The 19,382-nt window shown below is 46.6% G+C and overlaps 1 protein-coding gene across 2 annotated transcripts in view; it reads right to left on the reverse strand.

Moving 5' to 3' along the window:
* TBC1D1 (TBC1 domain family member 1) overlaps nucleotides 1-19,382 on the reverse strand; it is a 288,411-nt gene that overhangs the window by 41,458 nt on the left and 227,571 nt on the right. The window contains exon 21 of one of the 2 annotated variants that reach the window (XM_029236069.1): nucleotides 6,882-7,267. The exons of the other annotated variant lie outside the window; for it this stretch is intronic. Within the exon in view, the coding sequence (XP_029091902.1) occupies nucleotides 7,259-7,267 (9 nt within the window). The 3' untranslated portion in view covers nucleotides 6,882-7,258. Of the gene's footprint in view, nucleotides 1-6,881; nucleotides 7,268-19,382 lie in introns of those variants that run through there. 2 annotated transcript variants of the gene reach the window in all.

A 19,382-nucleotide genomic window follows, 5' to 3' on the forward strand; every position in this document is an offset into this window, starting at 1 on the left:
ACCTATCCCAAACACCTATATATAATTCCTTATTCGAGAATTATGTCTTAAGTCACAGAATTTTAGTGCAAGAGGGAACCTTGGTGCTGACGAGTCCATTCCAGTTATGCCTGGCTTACCCTAGCTTCACGGTGAGTTTATGGTCAAACTAAGATAAAGCCTCAATCTCTCGATTCCTGTGTCTGCAATCAAAACCGATCACAAAATGAAATATGCCTGCTGTGTTTTGTGACAACGGAACTTAAGGCAGAAGTTTTAAATAAATACCCACGGATAGGGCCTGCCAGATCTACCCACCTTGTAGGTGGTTGTGAGCATAACAAACGTAAAGTACATAGGACTTCAGCGCTGGAACACTGTAAGGGACATTTAAACGTTAGCAATGGATACTACTTTGGTGGCAGAGCAAGGGGAGCGTCTCAAGACCAGATGTGGGCCCCGTGGGAAAGGGAACAGGTATGGAGTGCTGTGGGGTGATCAGAAGACCTCGGCAGAGAGGGGCTGGCTGTTATACCTTTGGCAGCCCTGGAGCTGGGGCAGGAGTCACATGAGACCACCCAGAGGGATGGAGAACTTCAGCCTGGATCAAGGGAACCACAGGAGACAGGGGCCCAGCTGGAGACCTCTGCAGAGCCCGTGCCAGGGCTGGCTTTAATCATATGCCAGGCCACCCCACAGAGGCCAGCTGCCGGCCCAGAGGGCTTCGGCCACCCAGCCATGTGAGAACTATCTTATTCCCTTACCTCTCCCCTTTCTGGGCTTCATTCCAGGCATGGAGGGAAACAGCAGCTAGCAAGGGGAGGAGGGGAACAGAGGGAGAGGAGAGGAGAGGAGAGGAAAAGGACCATGTCCCCTCTCCCAGGGCAGGCTTCCAGGACCAGGCCGGTCTGAGCCAAGGGAGGAGGGAAGATTGAAGGCTCGGTTGCAGAGTTTTAACGGTTACTTGGGACTTGGAATGCTAAGATCTGAAGTGAGCCTACTTTTTGCAGCTCAAGGGACCTTTTTAATTGCCTGAATGTGACAGTAAGTTCCTTGGCTTGCCCAAGTCATCAGCGGAGGTAGAGGGCTTCTGTTGCTATCAAATAAAATTTAAAGAGACAATGGAGGACCCCACAAAACTCGAATCTGCCCGTACCGCTCTTATGGAGTAGACAGGTGATAGGTAGATGATAGATAAATGATAGATAGATAGATAGATAGATAGATAATAGATATATACATACATAATACACGGATGATAGATAGATATGTATATAAATGATAGATAGAGATATAGATCCATAGAGACATACATACATACAATGTATGATGATAGATAGATAGCTAGATAGATAGGAGAGCTGCATTTTGTTCACAATTCCTATTTCGTGCTTTTCCAGTGTGCCAGTACACATAATTTTAATAGTCATTCTGGTTGTGTCACACACATGCATGTTATTTTTCTAGACAACCACTTTCCACTAAGAGGACCCACTTTTATTCCACTCTAGCACGCTCACTCATGAGTTAAAAGTAATTCGGGGGCTTCTTTTTAAACTTCACCTTCCTGATTGCACACATGATAGTCTTATTTTCTATAATCCTTTCACTCCCTCGAGCCCACACACATTATATAGGCCACTATTACTCTGAACTCGACTTAAGCTTAAATTGCGATCATTGACTCCTAACGTCTCCGAACCATAGAGTCCCACACAGTGTTTTCATGGTCCTCGAGGTCTTCCCCATCACCCTCCACTGACGGCCTGTTCAGATTCCACTTAATCAGTTCACTTATTTATTCATTTACTCACTCATTCATCGTTTGTCGGATTGGGTACCTTCTTCATGCCAATCACCCTGTGGGGTGCTGGAGATATAAACTTGAAAACTGAGTGATACACAGTCCCTGCCCTCAAGGCACCTACCATCTACTATTCCATGATACAGTGGATATTAAAACATTGTGATAACAGGGGATAAGGACAATGTTGGCATTACAGGCAAGGTGCAGTGGGCGCACAGGAGGGGGTAATTGACTATCCTTGGTAATGGGTCAGATCAGCTGCACAGAAGAGAGCACCAAGGAGCTGAAAGGGTCAGTAGGATTTTCCCAGGCAGCTGAACAGGGTGGGGCAGGTGGAGGGGACATGCAGGAAACACCAGAAGCTAGAAGAGGCAAGAAAGGATTCTTCTCCACAAGTTTCAGAGGGAGCATGGCCCTGCCGACACCTTGATTTCAGACTTGTAGTTTGTGGTACTTGGTTAAAGCATCCCTGAGAAATGGATACAGGCATCCAGGTGGAGCTGTCCAGTTGAAAGGTATGGATGAGGTCAGACCAGTCTTCTTCCAAAAGCCCAAGGAGATACACCTGAAACTAATACAACATTGGACATCAACTATACTTCAATAAAAATAAATTAATTTAGCTATTTAAAAAAAAAGCCCAAGAAGAGATGACTAAGGACACAGAGCACACTGGGGCATATGCTGGAAGAGATTTATTCTGCCCAGGGTGGACAGGCGAAAAGGGGATTGAACAGGGAAGCTTCACGATGAAGATGACATCTGAAGAGGGCTTTGAAGAATCTTTTTGTCTCTTAGCTGATGATAAACTCCTGGGAGCCCAGTCTACAAATCTATTCAAGTATTTGACAAATATTTATTCAGCACTTTGTGTTGAGCTCTGTGCTAGGCTCTGAGAATAGAATGGTGAGCAAAACAGGCACAGCCCCTGCTCTCACGCAACGGATAATCTGACGGAGAGACAGACTAATTTCTGTGAATACAAATAACCACCAGAAAAATACGTAATCATCACTCTGATAAATGATATGAAAGGCAATTACCAAGTGTTAAGAGAACATATTGCAAGGAAGTTGTTCAAGCCTGAAGGCTGTGAAAGCGTTTTTGAGGAAGTGAAGGGGGGGAAGGGTGGCTCGTACAGATTTGAGGATCTGAAAGACAGCCAGTCTCACTGCAGGACAGAAACAGAGGGACAGCTGATGCTGGGAACAGGCAGCAGCCATGGCTCAAAGGACCTTGAAGGGTTTAGTCTTCATCCTACAAGTGACGGATGGAAGGGAAATGCAGTCAGTGAATTTCAGCAGGGGCGCCAACAGACAAGATCAGATTCGGGGGTTTTGTTGTTGTTGTTTAGATCACCTTGATGAGAATAGTGGGAGAAAGTCAAGAATGGAAGCAAACAGAACCATTAAGAAATTCTTGCACTTGTCCAGCCCAGAGCAGATGGTCTCTTGAACAAGGTGGTGGCAGTGGAGAAGGTGGATTTAAGAAGTGTTTCTCCAGGTTCTCAGTGAAGGGAAAAAAAATAAATGAATGAATGAAACCAATGGTCTTTACCTGCAGCTATTCCATATTCTTCTCTGTCTTCAGGTTTTAAAACACTGTCTCCCTGAAAAGTGACATTGATGTCTCCATATGAAACGTCTTGACATCTGATAATGACGACTCAGTCTAAGAAGAAGGGGACATTAAATGGCGTTCTGGGAGATGGTGAGACTCTCTCCAGTAGGGGAAAGGGAAGAAGAGAGAACAAGAGGTTGGACCCCTGAAGACTTTCAGAGGCCATGGAAGACCCAAGGCAAGGACCTATCTGAAGAAAGCGGTCCCTATATTACCTGCCAGCCAGTAAGCTTCTCTCATCTGATACTCCCCAAGGAGCATGATTCACAGGCACCGTGTTCGGAGGAAACATAACGTACAGTTGAGCTCCCCTGAAGCACCCTGCAACACAGTGTTAGCACCTAGAAAGCACCAAAGTTTCTATAGTCAGATTTAACTCCTTTGTTGCACTTAAACTCTGGACATCGCGGATGAGAATGGAGTCCAGACTATGGCTTTTGCATGGCAAGAGAGGGTGTGCTTCTTCCCAGGGGTGTGGCACACACCTGAAGTTCTCCCGAGCATCGGCTTCCCCGCGCCTGAAGGAGGCAAAGCGGTAGTCCTGAATGACGAGAGACTTGGCCAGCTTCTGCAACTTGGGATGTGTTGGGTTCAAATTGTTCACTCAGTTGGGTACCTAAGACGCTGCACTAGGTGGGCCTGGAATTCCCTTTCCTCCTCCATCGTGACAGGGAAGGATGGAGATTGGAGGAATGAAAGGCAGCCAGCCGTCTTTGAACACCCAAAGTGTCTCATAGCTGATAGAATCTGAAGAATATGGGGGAATTGCTTCAAATCTTACCCTCTTGCTATTGTTCAATAGATGCTGGAATGGACTCTGGATTTAATTTAAAATGAATACTATGTTTTCATCCTAGTTAACCACACAACAGAAGCTACTTATGAAGTGAACAGGTGACTCAATATTTGTTTAATAGTGACATCATATTCACAGTTTTGCCCAAACTCCAATGACCTTGAGCTCCCCTTGCCAAATGGCAGGACCTGAGTCCTCCTTTAGAATTTTCCCATTCTTCTTGGACAGTCCCAAAGGGGTGTTGGTCTCTTGGCCACAGGAACTGCACAGGGCTGTCCATTGGCTTTTTCTGCAGAAAAAGTCCACAAAGAAGACCCTTAAGGAAACCTCCCTGTCACCACGGTTGACAGTGCGGAGACTGTCAGCAGCCCCGCCCCACGCTTATCCACAGAGAAGTGTTACACATTTATTCCTTTCACTAACTACATCAGAGCCTCAGCCCTCACCTGCCCAGACGCGCGCGCGCGCGCGCGCGCACACACACACACACACACACAAATGCAAATTATTATATGCGTGGAAAAGGAGCCAAAAGGTCACACACCAAGGACTTTTCATAACGGTGAAGACTCCCGGAGCACGAGTGTCTGGGTGTTTCTCATTTTTGTCTGCTGACATATCCGCTTGCTTTGCTTTCTTGCCGTCATTTTGCCTTGCAATGCTCTTTTTATTTTGTATTAAGGAACATTTTGTATTTTATTATATAGTGCTTTCATTTTTAAATATCGTTTTAGATATTAACATTTGGCTGATAACTGGAAGCCCTCCAATTTATTCTGGTCTTCCTGTAAGTTGCACTGAACCCTTTAGGAACTGCTCTGAGTGTTATCTGGCTTAGTGTTTCAACCTAACACGGAAGCTGGTGAGAGCTGGCATCTGTGGGCCCTCACTGCATGCCAGGCGCCGTGCCAAAGGTGCTTTCCACGCACTGGGCCATGCCGCCCTCCCCGGAACCCTGGCGGGCACTGTAACCCCCAGCACAGCGATGGGGAAACAGCGCCTGGGCGGAGTGGATGTCATGTACAAGGCAGCACGGTCGATAACAGATGCCTTGTGCAGAGACCCAAGCTGTACTGGAGCCACGAGGTCTGCTGGATGCCCTTCCGAGGGCATCTGTTAGGGCACTAGAGTGGGGTCTTCCTCAGGCACTGGCTGGCTGCTCTCTCAGGGGAACATCTCTCCTCTTACCCCAAGCTCCTGCATCGCAGAAAAAACTGAGACGGGCTGGGCCCCTCTGTGGAAACTTGCCCACTCCCCACCCACAGGCAGAAAGTCAGCAAAACTCAGCCAGCCCACGTTCAGAGCCGCCGTGGTCCTGCCAAGCCTGCCCCACCCAACCTCCTGTAAGAGCTCCAGTCGACAGGCCCAGAAAAGCAAACGGGCCTTCTTGGGATAGAGAAAGGAAAAAACCGCGCAGCTGCCACCTAATTGGCATTCTGAACAGCTAGAAGCTTCCAAGCGCAGAAATGAATTAAATAAGCTTTTTTTCCCCTTTCAGGGTGGAGTACAGCCTCCAGGTTTCCACCCAAGTCACACCCTAGCAGCTGGTATTTTATAATATCTAAATGCCAGATGGAACCTGCCGGGGTGAAACAGAAAACAGAGAGCTGGACAACAAAGGCCCTTCAAGCCCTTTTGGGCCGGGGAGCAGATGCCAACCCCGAGGGAGCACCTGGGGACTGGGCAGGGCCCTGAGGAGGGCTGACCCTCCTGCCCAAGTGGAGCTCCCCCAGCCAGCAGAGAGCACGCTGTTGGATGCTTCTCCTACATCCCACAGCCCGTGGCACACGGCTGGGTGCTGGGCAGGGACTGGGGCTCTACCTGTTGGGTCAGGAGCAGCCAGCAGAGGCCAGGAAAGCTCACCCGGGCCAGCAGCCGGCTGTGGAGCAGGCCAGACCCAGCAGCTGGGTGGGGGGGGGCCTCGGGTCCAAGCAGAGGCTGGAACAAGGTAGAGCAGGGTGCAAAGGGGGGACATGAGGCAAACCCTGATTTCCTCTCTTAGCTGGTGTGATTTTCTGCCTTATTAACCCCTGGGGGACTCTGCTTCCTTATTTGTGAAACACAGGCAGTAATTACATCAACTGAATGGGATATCTGAGAACACTGAATAGACAGTAAGCGCCTAGGATAGTTCTGTAGCATTGAAACAGCAGCTGTTCCTATTGGATTTTTTGCCCAGATACAAAAATGCCTCTGTGTGACTTACAGGGCAAACGCAGGTCCCTCTCCTCCTGGAGGGCTGACAGCCTTGGAGACGGATCACATCACAGCTTCCCAGTTCCTGCCCCTGATGTGCCAATGCAGACCGGAAGGCTGGCCTGAGCTAAACAGGCACCTGAATAAAATCCGGTTAGTATCCTGCTGCCCCTGCTGCCCCTGCTGCCCTGGCCCGCTGGTCGGCTAGCGAGTGAAAATTGTTTCTTCCAAAACAAAAAGCCCGTCTCTCATTCTCTGATGAACTCCTCCCTCCTATGTCAGTGTAGCTCCACTCTGCTTTTCTCTAGGAGCGTTCCTGACATTCAGACCAGTCCGAAGTTTCTTTCAGAGTTTCTAGAGCAGTGCTGTCCTATGGAAATATAATGCCGACCACGTAGGTCATTTTAAGTGTTCTACTAGCCCCATGAATGAAAAGAAACAGGTGAAACTAATTTTAATAACAGATTTTTATTTAACCCAGTATATCGAAAATAGTATCATTTCAAAATGTAATCAATATAAACCTCAGTAAGGAGATGTTTTACAAAATCTGGTGTGTATTTTATGGTACATCTCAGTTTGCCCTAGTTACATCTCAATTGCTTGGTCCGCACATGTGGCCAGTGGTGACTGTATTGGATGGCACATCCTACAGCGTTGGCTTGATTTACTGTTGGTCTACCGTTGGGGGGCCTCCAGCTTGAGTCTTTGATGCCGCCTGCTCTGAGGTTCTGACAAGGGTAGGGATGTCGGGAGACAAGCAGCGTTCTGTAGCAGGCCAGTGTGAAGAGTCAGGAGAGACTGCCTTCTCCTAGCCAGTCCCTCGACAGTTTGGGTATTAGTCTTCGGGTGAAGATGGGTCATGGGCACTGTGAATAAAACATAAAAAGCTGGGAACCCCCTGGCAGTCTAGGGGTTAGGACTCAGAGGGCCGGGGGTTCAATCCTTGGTCGGGGAACTAAAATCCTGCAAGCCTCGCGGCGCAGTCCCACCCCCAAAAAAAGCATTTGCTGGGCTTCCCTGGTGGCGCAGTGGTTGAGAGTCCGCCTGCCGATGCAGGGGACACAGGTTCGTGCCCCGGTCCGGGAAGATTCCACATGCTGCGGAGCGGCTCGGCCCGTGAGCCATGGCCGCTGAGCCTGAGCGTCCGGAGCCTGTGATCCGCAGCGGGAGAGGCCACAGCAGTGAGAGGCCCGCGTACCGCAAAAATAAATAAATAAAAGCATTTGCCCCCAGAAGAGCTAGGGAGCTGAGCTTTGAACAGCCCTCACCGCTTCAGAGGAGTTGGGTTCTTCCCCTCCCTCCAAGCTCTTGCAGCTGCAGTGAAGGTTGCAGTCGGGAGGAGGCTGTCACTGTTGAAGAATAAAAGGAACCTCCCAGGGAAGGGGTCCCATGCGGGAAGGAACAGGAAGAAAAAAGAGTGAAAGGGAAGAATCTTCAGATCACCAGCTGCAAGGACATTGGCAGCCTTTTCACACAGCCTCAGAAAAGCCTCTTTGGTTTCCAAAGAGTCTGCAACATTTTTAGGCTTGTGGCCTCTGAAGGCTCAGTGAGCCTCTGCCTGTTAGAAATAGTTTCCAAGACATCACATGAAAAATATTTTCTTTTGGTGCTCTGAGGACCTGAGCTCACTGAGGTCTCCTCCTACCAGTGAATGCCGAGGAAGGCACTCCCTGACTGGTGAGCTGCTAACAGCCACACTCACCCCCATTAAACGACAGGATTACGATGCCTGTCTTGTGCAGAAAATGTGAGAACCTTCTGGAAAACTCTGGAAGGGGCCAAGATGGGACTTTGTGGCTGGTGGCTACCAGTCCTGAAGCCGTGGAGGCAACGCGTGGTTTTGCACGGGTCCCCACCCTGCCAGAGCCACTGGTTCCTGGCACAGCCCTGGCGGCCTCCCAAGCCCTGATTTGGCCTAGCTTTCCGAGGCATTTGCCCTCTCTGTTGACTGCTCTTAATGCAGCCTGCCAAGCCAGTTACTGAAAGGATTTGGAATCTGAGGAGTAAGAAAAATCACCACCTATGCTCTAGGGGAATTTATGGGAACAGCCTGAACAAAATGACCACTTCCAGGCAACCTGGCTGTAGTGCAGCCCTGCCCTTCCAGAAGCACCACTTGCCCCCAAATTGAGCCGGTGGGTAGAGCTGAACCTCCCCTGATTTTGTCTGGGCTACTCTTATGTCCGTCCAAAAAAAAGACCACACTGGACACCTTGTCCCAGAAGATATAAGGTCCCAGAGAAATTGCTACAGCACACTCTCCTGAAAAATAATTTCCTTTCTTCTTATCACCATAAAATCTCAATGATTAAAATGCTGAGAAAATGAGGTTTTTCTGATAACTGGCGTTTTCTGGTTAACAGGAAACTGGTTTTATTTTAACCAGTGATGCTGAAAATCTCTGTCCCCTGGACCAGGGCCTGGCCTGTTTTTAATCATACAGGACCCTGCCGGGCTCCAGGGCATGGTGCTTCTAGACAGCACGGGTCGTCGATGTAGAACACACTGAGTCAACCCTGATTCCAGGCCTGCCGCTGGCTTCTGGCATTCTGTTTCTGTTTGGTGTTAGCCGGACCCTTTAGATGAACTCATTTCGTTGTAGTTATGTCGCTTTACCCTAAAATCTAAGCATAACCCTTCAATTTGAGGGCCCAAGTTAACTGGGTTCCACTTGAGAAGTGGCTCTAGTCAGAGCAAAATGTTTTAGGCCCACATCTAGCCCCTGACCACATTTTTGACTACAGGATGATTTTAGCATTCACTTGGCAAGGGCATTTCCATTGGGCTCCCCATGAATTTGCTGAAATTCTAGTTAATTCTGTAGTGTGTGATTGCCTGGTTTATTTGTAAGAACTACCCATCGGAGCTGAGCTATTCTGTTTCTGGAGCCGCTTATACGATCGCAGTTATGAAATGTTTATTTTCTTAGATCAGCTTAAGCTGATAAGGCACTTTTGAGCCATTAAGAATCTTGTAAGTCAAGATTGTTTCGATAGATGATTTTTCTGGTGGGGGGTAAATCAGATGAATCAAGGCCTCTCCCTTGATTGGGCTATTATCTTAAATGTGTGTGACCGTCACATGCTCCTTTGAGAAATGGTGCTGCCTCCTTAGGAAGATCTGCTGCCAGCTCGCTCTGTTTCCTCTGGCTCACACCCAAGGACCCAGAGAGATGAGGCCACCCCAGAGAGGCAGAGGGTCAGTCAGGAACGTTCCAGGGCCACAGGGCCCGTCTGCAACCACGCTGGGCACAAGAGGCCACAAGAAAATATTCCAAATTAATGAACATGGAAGAGGCTCACGGATTTAAATCCTCAGCACAAATCTATTTGAAGACAGGCCTTGCCCTCACAAAGCTGACTTTCCTGTGACGGAGACAAATCGAGAGGGAAATAAATACGCAATCTGCTGCTGTGGGCTAAGTAACAAGGACAGAGAAAGCAGGATAAGGGGAGAGGAGGTAAAGGGGAAGAGGGGGCAGTGGGTACCTGTCAGGCAGGGCGGGCAGGGTGGCCTCTCTGAGAAGTGACCTGAATGGAGAGAAGAAATCCAGTGCTTCCAAAGCAGAGGAGCAGGGGGTGCACACGCCCTGCGGAGGGAGTGTGCTGGCCGCCGGAAGAGCAGAGAGATGGTGTGTCTGGAGAGCAGCAGGTGAGGAAGAGATAGGAAGGAGGGAGAGAGCGGGGAGGGTGCAGAGCTGGAGAGCCTCTCAGCAGAGCCACAGACTGTCCTGATGTCCATTCTTTCTGCCTCTTTTCAATAATGAAATCGCCCGCCACCTCGGCGGGGCTCGTGGGCCTCTGCTAGCGACCACATCTTCCAGCCTCGAGTGCAATGGAGTGTGGCCACGTCATTAAGTTCTTGCCGTTGCACCATGAATGGAAATGGGTTCTGCTGCGTCTCGGTTCAGTGCTCACAGAGTGGGTAGTGTTCCTCCCTCTCTTTCACCCCGTCCTACAGGTGGAACCCAGACCTGGTGCTAGGGAACCACCTGGTCCATGTAGACCAGGGGAAGGCCCAGGCAGAGGTTTGGAAAGTGGGGTCCCTGGGCCTGTGACATCAGCATCACCTGGAATCTTGTAGAAATGCAAATTGGGGGAGCGCCCTCCAGACCTACTAAATTAGAAACTTTGGGGGTGGGGTGCAGCAATCTGTGTTTTAACACACCCTCCAGAGGATTCTGATAACCTCGGGTCTCACAACCACTGCAGGCTTTCTCACCATTGGTAATACTGACATCGCGGGCACAAACTTCTTTGTTGTAGGGGTCTGTCTGTGCCCTGTGGGATGTTTAGCAGCAGCTCTGGCCTCTACCCACTAGAACACAGCGGCACACACCCTCCCCCTACTTGTTACCACCCAAAATGTATCCGTACACACTTCCTCTAGTATGTATATCTTCTTTTGGAAGAAGAGATAAGAAACTAATAAAGTGATTACCTTAGGGTAGTAGGACACGGGTGGAGGGGGCTTTGGAGGGCTTCGCTTTTCTTTTGTATATTTCTGTGGCACGCTCGAGTTTTTACCATGTGTATTGCTGAAATAAATCTCTAGGCCCAAGATGGGTCCGCTCCTTCCCAGGGTGCCGGGTCAGCAAACTGAAACTTAGATCTAACATCCACATCCCATAAATGCTCCGCTTGACCAGACACGCAGTGTGTCCAGTCAGCCAGTTCCCGAAGGCCAAGCCAGCTCCAGGCCTCCTCACCCCCAACAAGGGTGGCTATGTGGCCCCAGACAATCAGATGTTTTCTGTTTGTCTCTTGCTCGTTCTTTTGTTTTTTGGGTTTTTTTTTGCAATACGTGGGCCTCTCACTGTTATGGCCTCTCCCGTTGCGGAGCACAGGCTCCGGACGCGCAGGCCCAGTGGCCATGGCTCACGGGCCCAGCCGCTCCGCGGCATGTGGGATCTTCCCGGACCGGGGCACGAACCCGTGTCCCCTGCATCGGCAGGCGAACTCTCAACCACTGCGCCACCAGGGAAGCCCCTCTTGCTCGTTCTTTATTCTTTATCCTATAAAAGCTTCTTGCCGTCTGCCCCATTTTTTCAGTTCTCTGGAAGCAGATTATCCATTTCATGCAGTGTTAAATAAAGTTTGTATCATCTAACTTGTCTTCTTTAATCTTTTTTCAACAGGATGTAACAATGATGGGGAAGAAATGTTTTAGAAAGACTACATATTGAAAGAGTGGAAACTAGGTTTCTTTACCACCGTTCTGACACCGACTCCAGCGTGTGTGGGTTTTCCCACACCACCAAGCAATTCCCGGATGCCTGCAGGGTGTCCTACAGTTCAACTCAATTCTGAGGCTACCTGGAGAGAGCATCAGACCCCGCAGGTTAAGGGCTCAGCCCTTAATGTCAGACCCTCCCGCCACTTCAGATGCCAACTGTCAGTCCAGGTTGACACCTGCGCTTCTGAGGGGCTGTAGATTGGAGGTTCCCACGACTCCCAACTTGGGTTCAATCAATTTACTAGAGTGGCTCACAGAATTCAGGAAACCAGTTTTCTTACTAGATTACTGATTTATTACTAAAGGATATAACTCAGGAACAGAGCCAGATGGGAGAGATGCATAGGGCAAGGTATGGGGATAGGGTTTGGAGATTCCAGCCCTCTCTGAGCACTCCACTCCCTGAATGCCCACGTGGTCACCAAACCAGAAGCTCTCAGAATCCAAGTCCTTTGGCGTTTTTATGGAGGCTTCATTACATAGGCCTGATCGGTTAAATTATTGGCCATTGGTGATTGATTCAACCTCCAGCCCCTCTCCCCTCCCTGGCAATCAGAGGTTGGGACTGAAAGTTCTAACCCTCTATTCCTGGTTGGTTCCCTTGGCAACCAGCCCCCCTTAGGTGCTTTCCAAAATTCACCTCATAACATAACAAATGACACCTTTATCAGCTTAATCACAGGAAATTCCAAGGGTTTTAGGAGCTCTGCTCGGAGATCAAATATATATTTCTTATAATAAATCACAAAATCACACTTCCTATAGAGCTTCTCAGCATCCGTAACATGTGCTAACACATTTTTAATCTCCAAGGGGAGCCGAATCCTGGAAATGCTGTGCCTCAAAACACTTCCAGAAGCACCCATCTGGCCAACACTGATGCCTTGAGCTTCCTCAGTGCAGGAAACAGTTGAAGGTGGCCAAGGCTGGGCATTTCACTGGACGCAGGCCAGTCCTTCCACTTGGGCAAGACATGCGCTCTGAGATATGACAGTTCTTTCAGCAACTTTGGACTGGCCCCTGGAGTTTTTGTTCTTGAGAGGAGTCCTGCAGGTAGTCTTGGTCTCTCTGGTTTGTACCTCACTTTGTGGATGAACCACCTGCAAGTTCCCCAGGAGCTGGAGGAATGGGGGTTTGGGGGCTCCACCGCCCTCTAGACCCCATTCCCCACACGGCCCACGGCCCCTGGACTGGGCTAGCCATCGGCCCTGCAGGCTCCCTCCCGAATGCTTTGCCTTCTCCCGTCCCCTCCAGGTGTTGAGGCAGGTTCTCCTCCTCAATCTGCCCCTTTTCAGGGGATGGGGAGGAGGGAGGTAAGGGAGGATGAAATTTTAAACCCTGGTGATCATTCATTTCTGATCTTTTCCACTATTTATCCCAAAGTTCCTCAGGCACACAGCACACCTAGTGGTCTATTAAAAACAGTGGAAGTTGGCTGTGGGTTTGTCATATATGGCCTTTATTATGTTGAGGGAAGTTCCCTCTATGCCTACTTTCTGCAGGGTTTTTATCATAAATGGGTGTTGAATTTTGTAGAAAGCTTTCTCTGCATCTATGGAGATGATCATATGGTTTCTCTCCTTCAATTTGTTAATATGGTGTATCACGTTGATTGATTTGCATATATTGAAGAATCCTTGCATTCCTGGAATAAATCCCACTTGGTCATGGTGTATGATCCTTTTAATGTGCTGTTGGATTCCGTTTGCTAGTATTTTGTTGAGGATTTTTGCATCTATATTCATCAGTGATATTGGCCTGTAGTTTTCTTTCTTTGTGACATCTTTGTCTGGTTTTGATATCAGGGTGATGGTGGCCTCATAAAATGAGTTTGAGAGTGTTCCTCCCTCTGCTATATTTTGAAAGAGTTTGAGAAGGATAGGTGTTAGCTCTTCTCTAAATGTTTGATAGAATTCGTCTGTGAAGCCATCTGGTCCTGGGCTTTTGTTTGTTGGAAGATTTTTAATCACAGTTTCAATTTCAGTGCTTGTGATTGGTCTGTTCATATTTTCTATTTCTTCCTGGTTCAGTCTCAGCAAGTTGTGCATTTCTAAGAATTTGTCCATTTCTTCCAGGTTGTCCATTTTATTGGCATATAGTTGCTTGTAGTAATCTCTCATGATCTTTTGTATTTCTGCAGTGTCAGTTGTTACTTCTCCTTTTTCATTACTAATTCTATTGATTTGAGTCTTCTCCCTTTTTTTCTTGATGAGTCTGGCTAATGGTTTATCAATTTTGTTTATCTTCTCAAAGAACCAGCTTTTAGTTTTATTGATATTTGCTATCCTTTCCTTCATTTCTTTTTCATCTATTTCTGATCTGATCTTTATGATTTCTAACTCAATTTCGTTTCTTTTTATGGCTGAGTAATATTCCATTGTATCTATGTGCCACATCTTCTTTATCCATTCATCTGTTGATGGACATTTAGGTTGCTTCCATGTCCTGGCGATTGTAAATAGAGCTGCAATGAACATTGTGGTACATGACTCTTCTTGAATTATGGTTTTCTCAGGGTATATGCCCAGTAGTGGGATTGCTGGGTCGTATGGTACTTCTATTTTTAGTTTTTTAAGGAAACTCCATACTGTTCTCCATAGTGGCTGTATCAATTTACATTCCCACCAACAGTGCAAGAGTGTTCCCTTTTCTCCACACCCTCTCCAGCATTTATTGTTTCTAGATTTTTTGATGATGGCCATTCTGACTGGTATGAGATGATATCTCATTGTAGTTTTGATTTGCATTTCTCTAATGATTAATGATGCTGAGCATTCTTTCATGTGTTTGTTGGCAATCTGTATATGTTCTTTGGAGAAATGTCTATTTAGGCCTTCTGCCCATTTTTGGATTGGATGGACCTAGAGTCTGTCATACAGAGTGAAGTAAGTCAGAAAGAGAAAAAGAAATACCATATGCTAACACGTATATATGGAATCTAAGAAAAAAAAGAAAATGTCATGAAAAGTCTAGGGGTAGGACGGGAAAAAAGACACAGACCTACTAGAGCATGGACTTGAGGATATGGGAAGGGGGAAGGGTAAGCTGTGACAAAGTGAGAGAGTGGCATGGACATATATACACTACCAAACGTAGGGTGGATAGCTAGTGGGAAGCAGCCGCATGGCACAGGGAGATCAGCTAGGTGATTTGTGACCGCCTGGAGGGGTGGGATAGGGAGGGTGGGAGGGAGGGAGACGCAAGAGGGAAGAGATATGGCAACAAATGTATATGTATAACTGATTCACTTTGTTGTAAAGCAGAAACTAACACACCATTGTAAAGCAATTATACTCCAATAAAGATGTTAAAAAAAAGAATCAATTGTTTCTAAATACAGACAATGAACAATTGGAAACTGGAATTTTAAAAACAATATATAATTAAAAATTGAAATAAAATAAATAAATAAATAAACCCACAAACACAAAATAACTGTTAACGATGAAAACTTATTATGCCAGGCCTTAGTATGGCCTGACTTGGAAATTTAGTTTCAGAGGCTTTTGTGAATATACCAAGGAAAGAGGACTTAGGTGTATCTTATTCCCACAGGCCACCAATAAATATCTGCTTAACGGAGAAAATATTAATATACAGTATAGGAGAGAACCTGACAGATGCTTAAAATTACTGAGTGATAGCAACGCTCAAACTCATCTGTGATCAAACACTATGAAGTATCCTCCTAAGGATAAACTTATTACAAATAAGAAGTGAAAATTCAATTGTGGAGATACTTTCAGTTTCAGCTCTGATATGCAAAAAGCTTGGAAGTTGTCGCTGCATTTTGTCCTTACAAGATAATGCTGTACAAAATGAAAATCAATGACTTTTCTCAGACGTGATTAATAAAACATGTAACTATGAAAGAATTTTAAAACTGTAAAAAACAAACAAACAGTGGAAGTTAACCAAGCCCAGCCTTCAACCCTTGCTACCCAATCAACAATGGTGATCATTCTGCAGCTGCAAACATCAAATCCTAATCATTTCTTTCCTCATTAAATGAGTTGATAGTCATCTAAGGGGCCCATAACAGGGCCTGCCTGGCATGTTGTGACTGCTGGTTTTATTTTGTTTTGTTTAGCCATTATTATACCATCATACGCTACACTCAACATTTCTCACTATTTAACAGCCTCTGGAATTATCCAGATTTTCAATGAACAGAATTACACCGTGAATGTGGAATGAAGAGATAAGCAAGTGGCATGACCCACAAAGTAAGAAAGATCTCTACAACGATGGGAAAGTGAAAGTAAAATAGAACTATATATCCAAAGAACTGTAGATAAAGTGATCCCCTTCACAGCCACGGATGCTAACTCAGCTGTCTTCAATTCTGTACTCGTCCGGTGAGACTTCCCCCGCCCCCCCACATACAAGTGGTTCTCAAATTTTAGCACAGATCAGAATCCCTCGGAATCCCTTGGAGGGCTTGTTAAAAAAGGACACTAGCTCCACCCTCTACAGTTTCTGAATTAGTAGGTTGGGGTAGAGCCAAAGAATTTGCATTTTTAACAAGTTTTCAGATGCTGCTGATGCTATTGGTCTCAGGACTGTACTTTGGGAACCACTGCCCTTCAGGTGAACTTAGACCCTGGCATTTAAACATGCCTTTTGCTTGAATCAGGTCATGGGTCCGGCTTGTCAACATCAATCAAGGTCCTGTCACTCATCGTGTTTGCTTTGAGGCATCCTCGCATCTGAGAGGCACGCCCCCTTTGACAGGTCCTTGTACAGGTCACTGATGCAAATGTGGACCAGGCTGGCTAAGGACAAAATCCAGGTCAGGTTAATTAACCCCCTAGCTTTTAGGCTCACGTCAATTCACTATAATTACAGCCATAGTTCTCAATCCTGATTAAACTTTAAAATCACAGGGGAAGCTTAAAAAACAACCAAAAAAAAAAAAAAACAAACTTAAAAAAAAAACCTCTCCAGGTGATTCTAATGTGCAGCTAGGGCTGAGAACCACCATCTAGAGGTCTTACCGGTTTAAACTGTTAAATCAACCCAAATGAACTGTCCTGCCCATGTAACTTTATTTAAGTTATTGTGAGGGATGCTGTCAAAAGTTTTGCTGACATCAAGGTATGTTTTCCTACCCTTTCAAAACCATAAAATTCTATTGGCCTACGATGACACAGTTTTAGGGAATCGTACTAATTTTAAAGATCACCTTTTAAATACGTTTTACAGTCTGTTGAGGAATTTTGCCTGGGGTTGATTTCAAACTCACAGAATTGGATCCCTTTAGTTTATATAATCCCAGTGTAATGATAGCTAACATTTATTGCTTACTAACTTTGTCTCAGCCACAGTGCTCAGTGCTCTTCAAAAATATTCAAACAATCCTATGAAATAGCTTTTATTATTTCTATTTTACAGACGCAAAATCAGGGTTGGATTCTAGCTGACTCCAGGGCCCATGCTCATAACCACTAGTGTTGCCTCTATTTATAATTGCCAGGCTCCATCTTGTTCTTCAAATGTTTTATGATGTCTTACAAGGATGTTAAAGATATGAGGAGGCATGAAAGAACTGGAATAAAGACAGACCACAAAAGCTCAAAATGAGTCATGGGTCAGAGCAAAATTCTTGCACATTTGCTAGCTGAAGGGTCACCGGGTCTGGCTTTGAGTGTTCTGGAAATGTCAAGTCAAAATAGGATCACATGTTCAATTGCACAATTGACATTGGATTGAACACAAACATTGCTCAGAAGTACCTGGGAAGCCCTGGGGCTTCTTAAAGACACTGAGGATTAAAGGAATGTCTGCAAGAACATCTTCATGGTCCATGCAGACAAGAGTGTCACAGGACTCAATAAACCATAATTTACACCATCCGTTTCCTCCCTTATTAAAAAAAACTGGGAATTTTGGCTAGCTTTATAATTCTTCAAAGATTTCTGCATTCCCATTTCCAGTACCCTTTCCACCACTGGCAACTCACTCCAAAAGAATATTAACAGCAACTGAGCAAGTCTTTGCTCTCATGTTCTCAGTACCCCGGAATGTAATTTGAGCAGTCAAGACTTGGAGTTTCACAAAGTTTCTTGACTCGCCTTCCCTTTTGGACTCTCATGCATCAAATCACACCTAATTTTAAGGAATGAGGTTTCCCTTTGCATGAAGTTGATGTGGCCGTGTCCACAGGCTGGCTCTCAGGTCTGCAGGTGAGGTTAGCATAAACGGAAATAACAATGTCACTCCCCATCAGGTGCCCATCACAATGCCCACTGCACCAACTCATCCCTCCTTGTAGCTTGATGATGCAAAGTAAAGAATAGCAGATTCCCTTGTGTCAGGTGAAACAATCAGTGATGAGGCCAATAATTTATCATTTATATGTATGAGACTATACAATAATGGGAGTTTTATCTTGAAAGATATTAGTATTTTCTTGTCATCTGAAAAAGACATGGTGTTAAAAGTGATGGGGTTTTTGAAAGGAGATCTCTTGACACAAGATTCATGGTTAGAATTATGCATCCTTTGGAAAGTACTCTGCTATCTTCTAACATTAAACCACCCATCTCCTCCTTAGCTGGTTCCTTTTCCTTTTCCTTTTTTTTTTCTTTTTTTTTGCGGTACGCGGGCCTCTCACTGTTGTGGCCTCTCCCGTTGCGGAGCACAGGCTCCAGACGCACAGGCTCAGCGGCCATGGCTCACGGGCCCAGCCGCTCCGCGGCGTGTGGGATGTTCCCGGACCGGGGCACGAACCCGTGTTCCCTTCATTGGCAAGTGGACTCTCAACCACTGCGCCACCAGGGAAGCCCAGCTGGTTCCTTTTCTTATCCTTTGGATCCCATCTTGAGCACCGGTTCCTCAGCTGAGCCTTCTCTGACCACTCTGTGCAGGCAGCTCCCACCCCATGACGGATTTTTGTTTACTTATTTCCATTACCTATCTCCCCTGCTAGACGAAAGGACCGCAGGCATTTACCTTGTGGTCTCAGGACCTAGATCAGGGCTTGGTTCATAGTAGGGACACCATAACCACCTGCTGGAAAGAGTGAAAACCGTCAAGCAGGTGCACATCAGTGACTGTGCAGTTGGGCTCTGAGGGGCAGGTGGGTCCAATTCTACATCATGAGAAGACAACGGGGCTGTCCCAGTATTAGGAGTGATCACAGAAGCATATGGGGGGAAAAAGAGGGATCCTGAGTGAAAAAACTCATTTTATCCTTTCTAATAACCAAGATGAATAGATGATTAGAGCATATGAAATTCACGAGCAAAGTTGATTACCATGTACCGCAAAGGAAGGAAAATGGATCATGAAATCCTTGGTGGAAAGTACAGGAAGAGCTGAAGTGGGCAGAACAACATTACATACATCGGTCCCCCCTCATCCCACCACCAAACACACCTGCCTGTACGTCCCTCACGTGCTGCTTTACACTCTGCCCAGATCCCCCGAGATGGCACCGCAGGACGTCACCCTGCAGGGGCTAAGAACCAAAGCCATAGTTTAACGGTGGCCAGCGTCAGCTTTTCCCGCAGTTGGAAGAAATGAGGAACACAGAGGTTTAGAAAGAAGTGCTGTCTAGAAGAGCAGGAAGAAGACACCCCAAACAGATCCAAATACGGGATAAGACAAAAACAACGGCAGGAAGATGTAGCCAGGAGAGTGAGGAAAAGCAGATGAACCTGACTGCGAGAAAGAACAGGACAAAGCGGTCTTCCCGTCCCCTCGTCAGACTGTTCAAGCTAAGCCAGTGGTTCTGAGGGGCGG

The sequence above is a fragment of the Monodon monoceros genome, unplaced genomic scaffold (assembly GCF_005190385.1).
Source record: "Monodon monoceros isolate NGI ecotype Baffin Bay Population unplaced genomic scaffold, NGI_Narwhal_1 Super_Scaffold_20, whole genome shotgun sequence".
NCBI lineage: Eukaryota > Metazoa > Chordata > Mammalia > Artiodactyla > Monodontidae > Monodon > Monodon monoceros.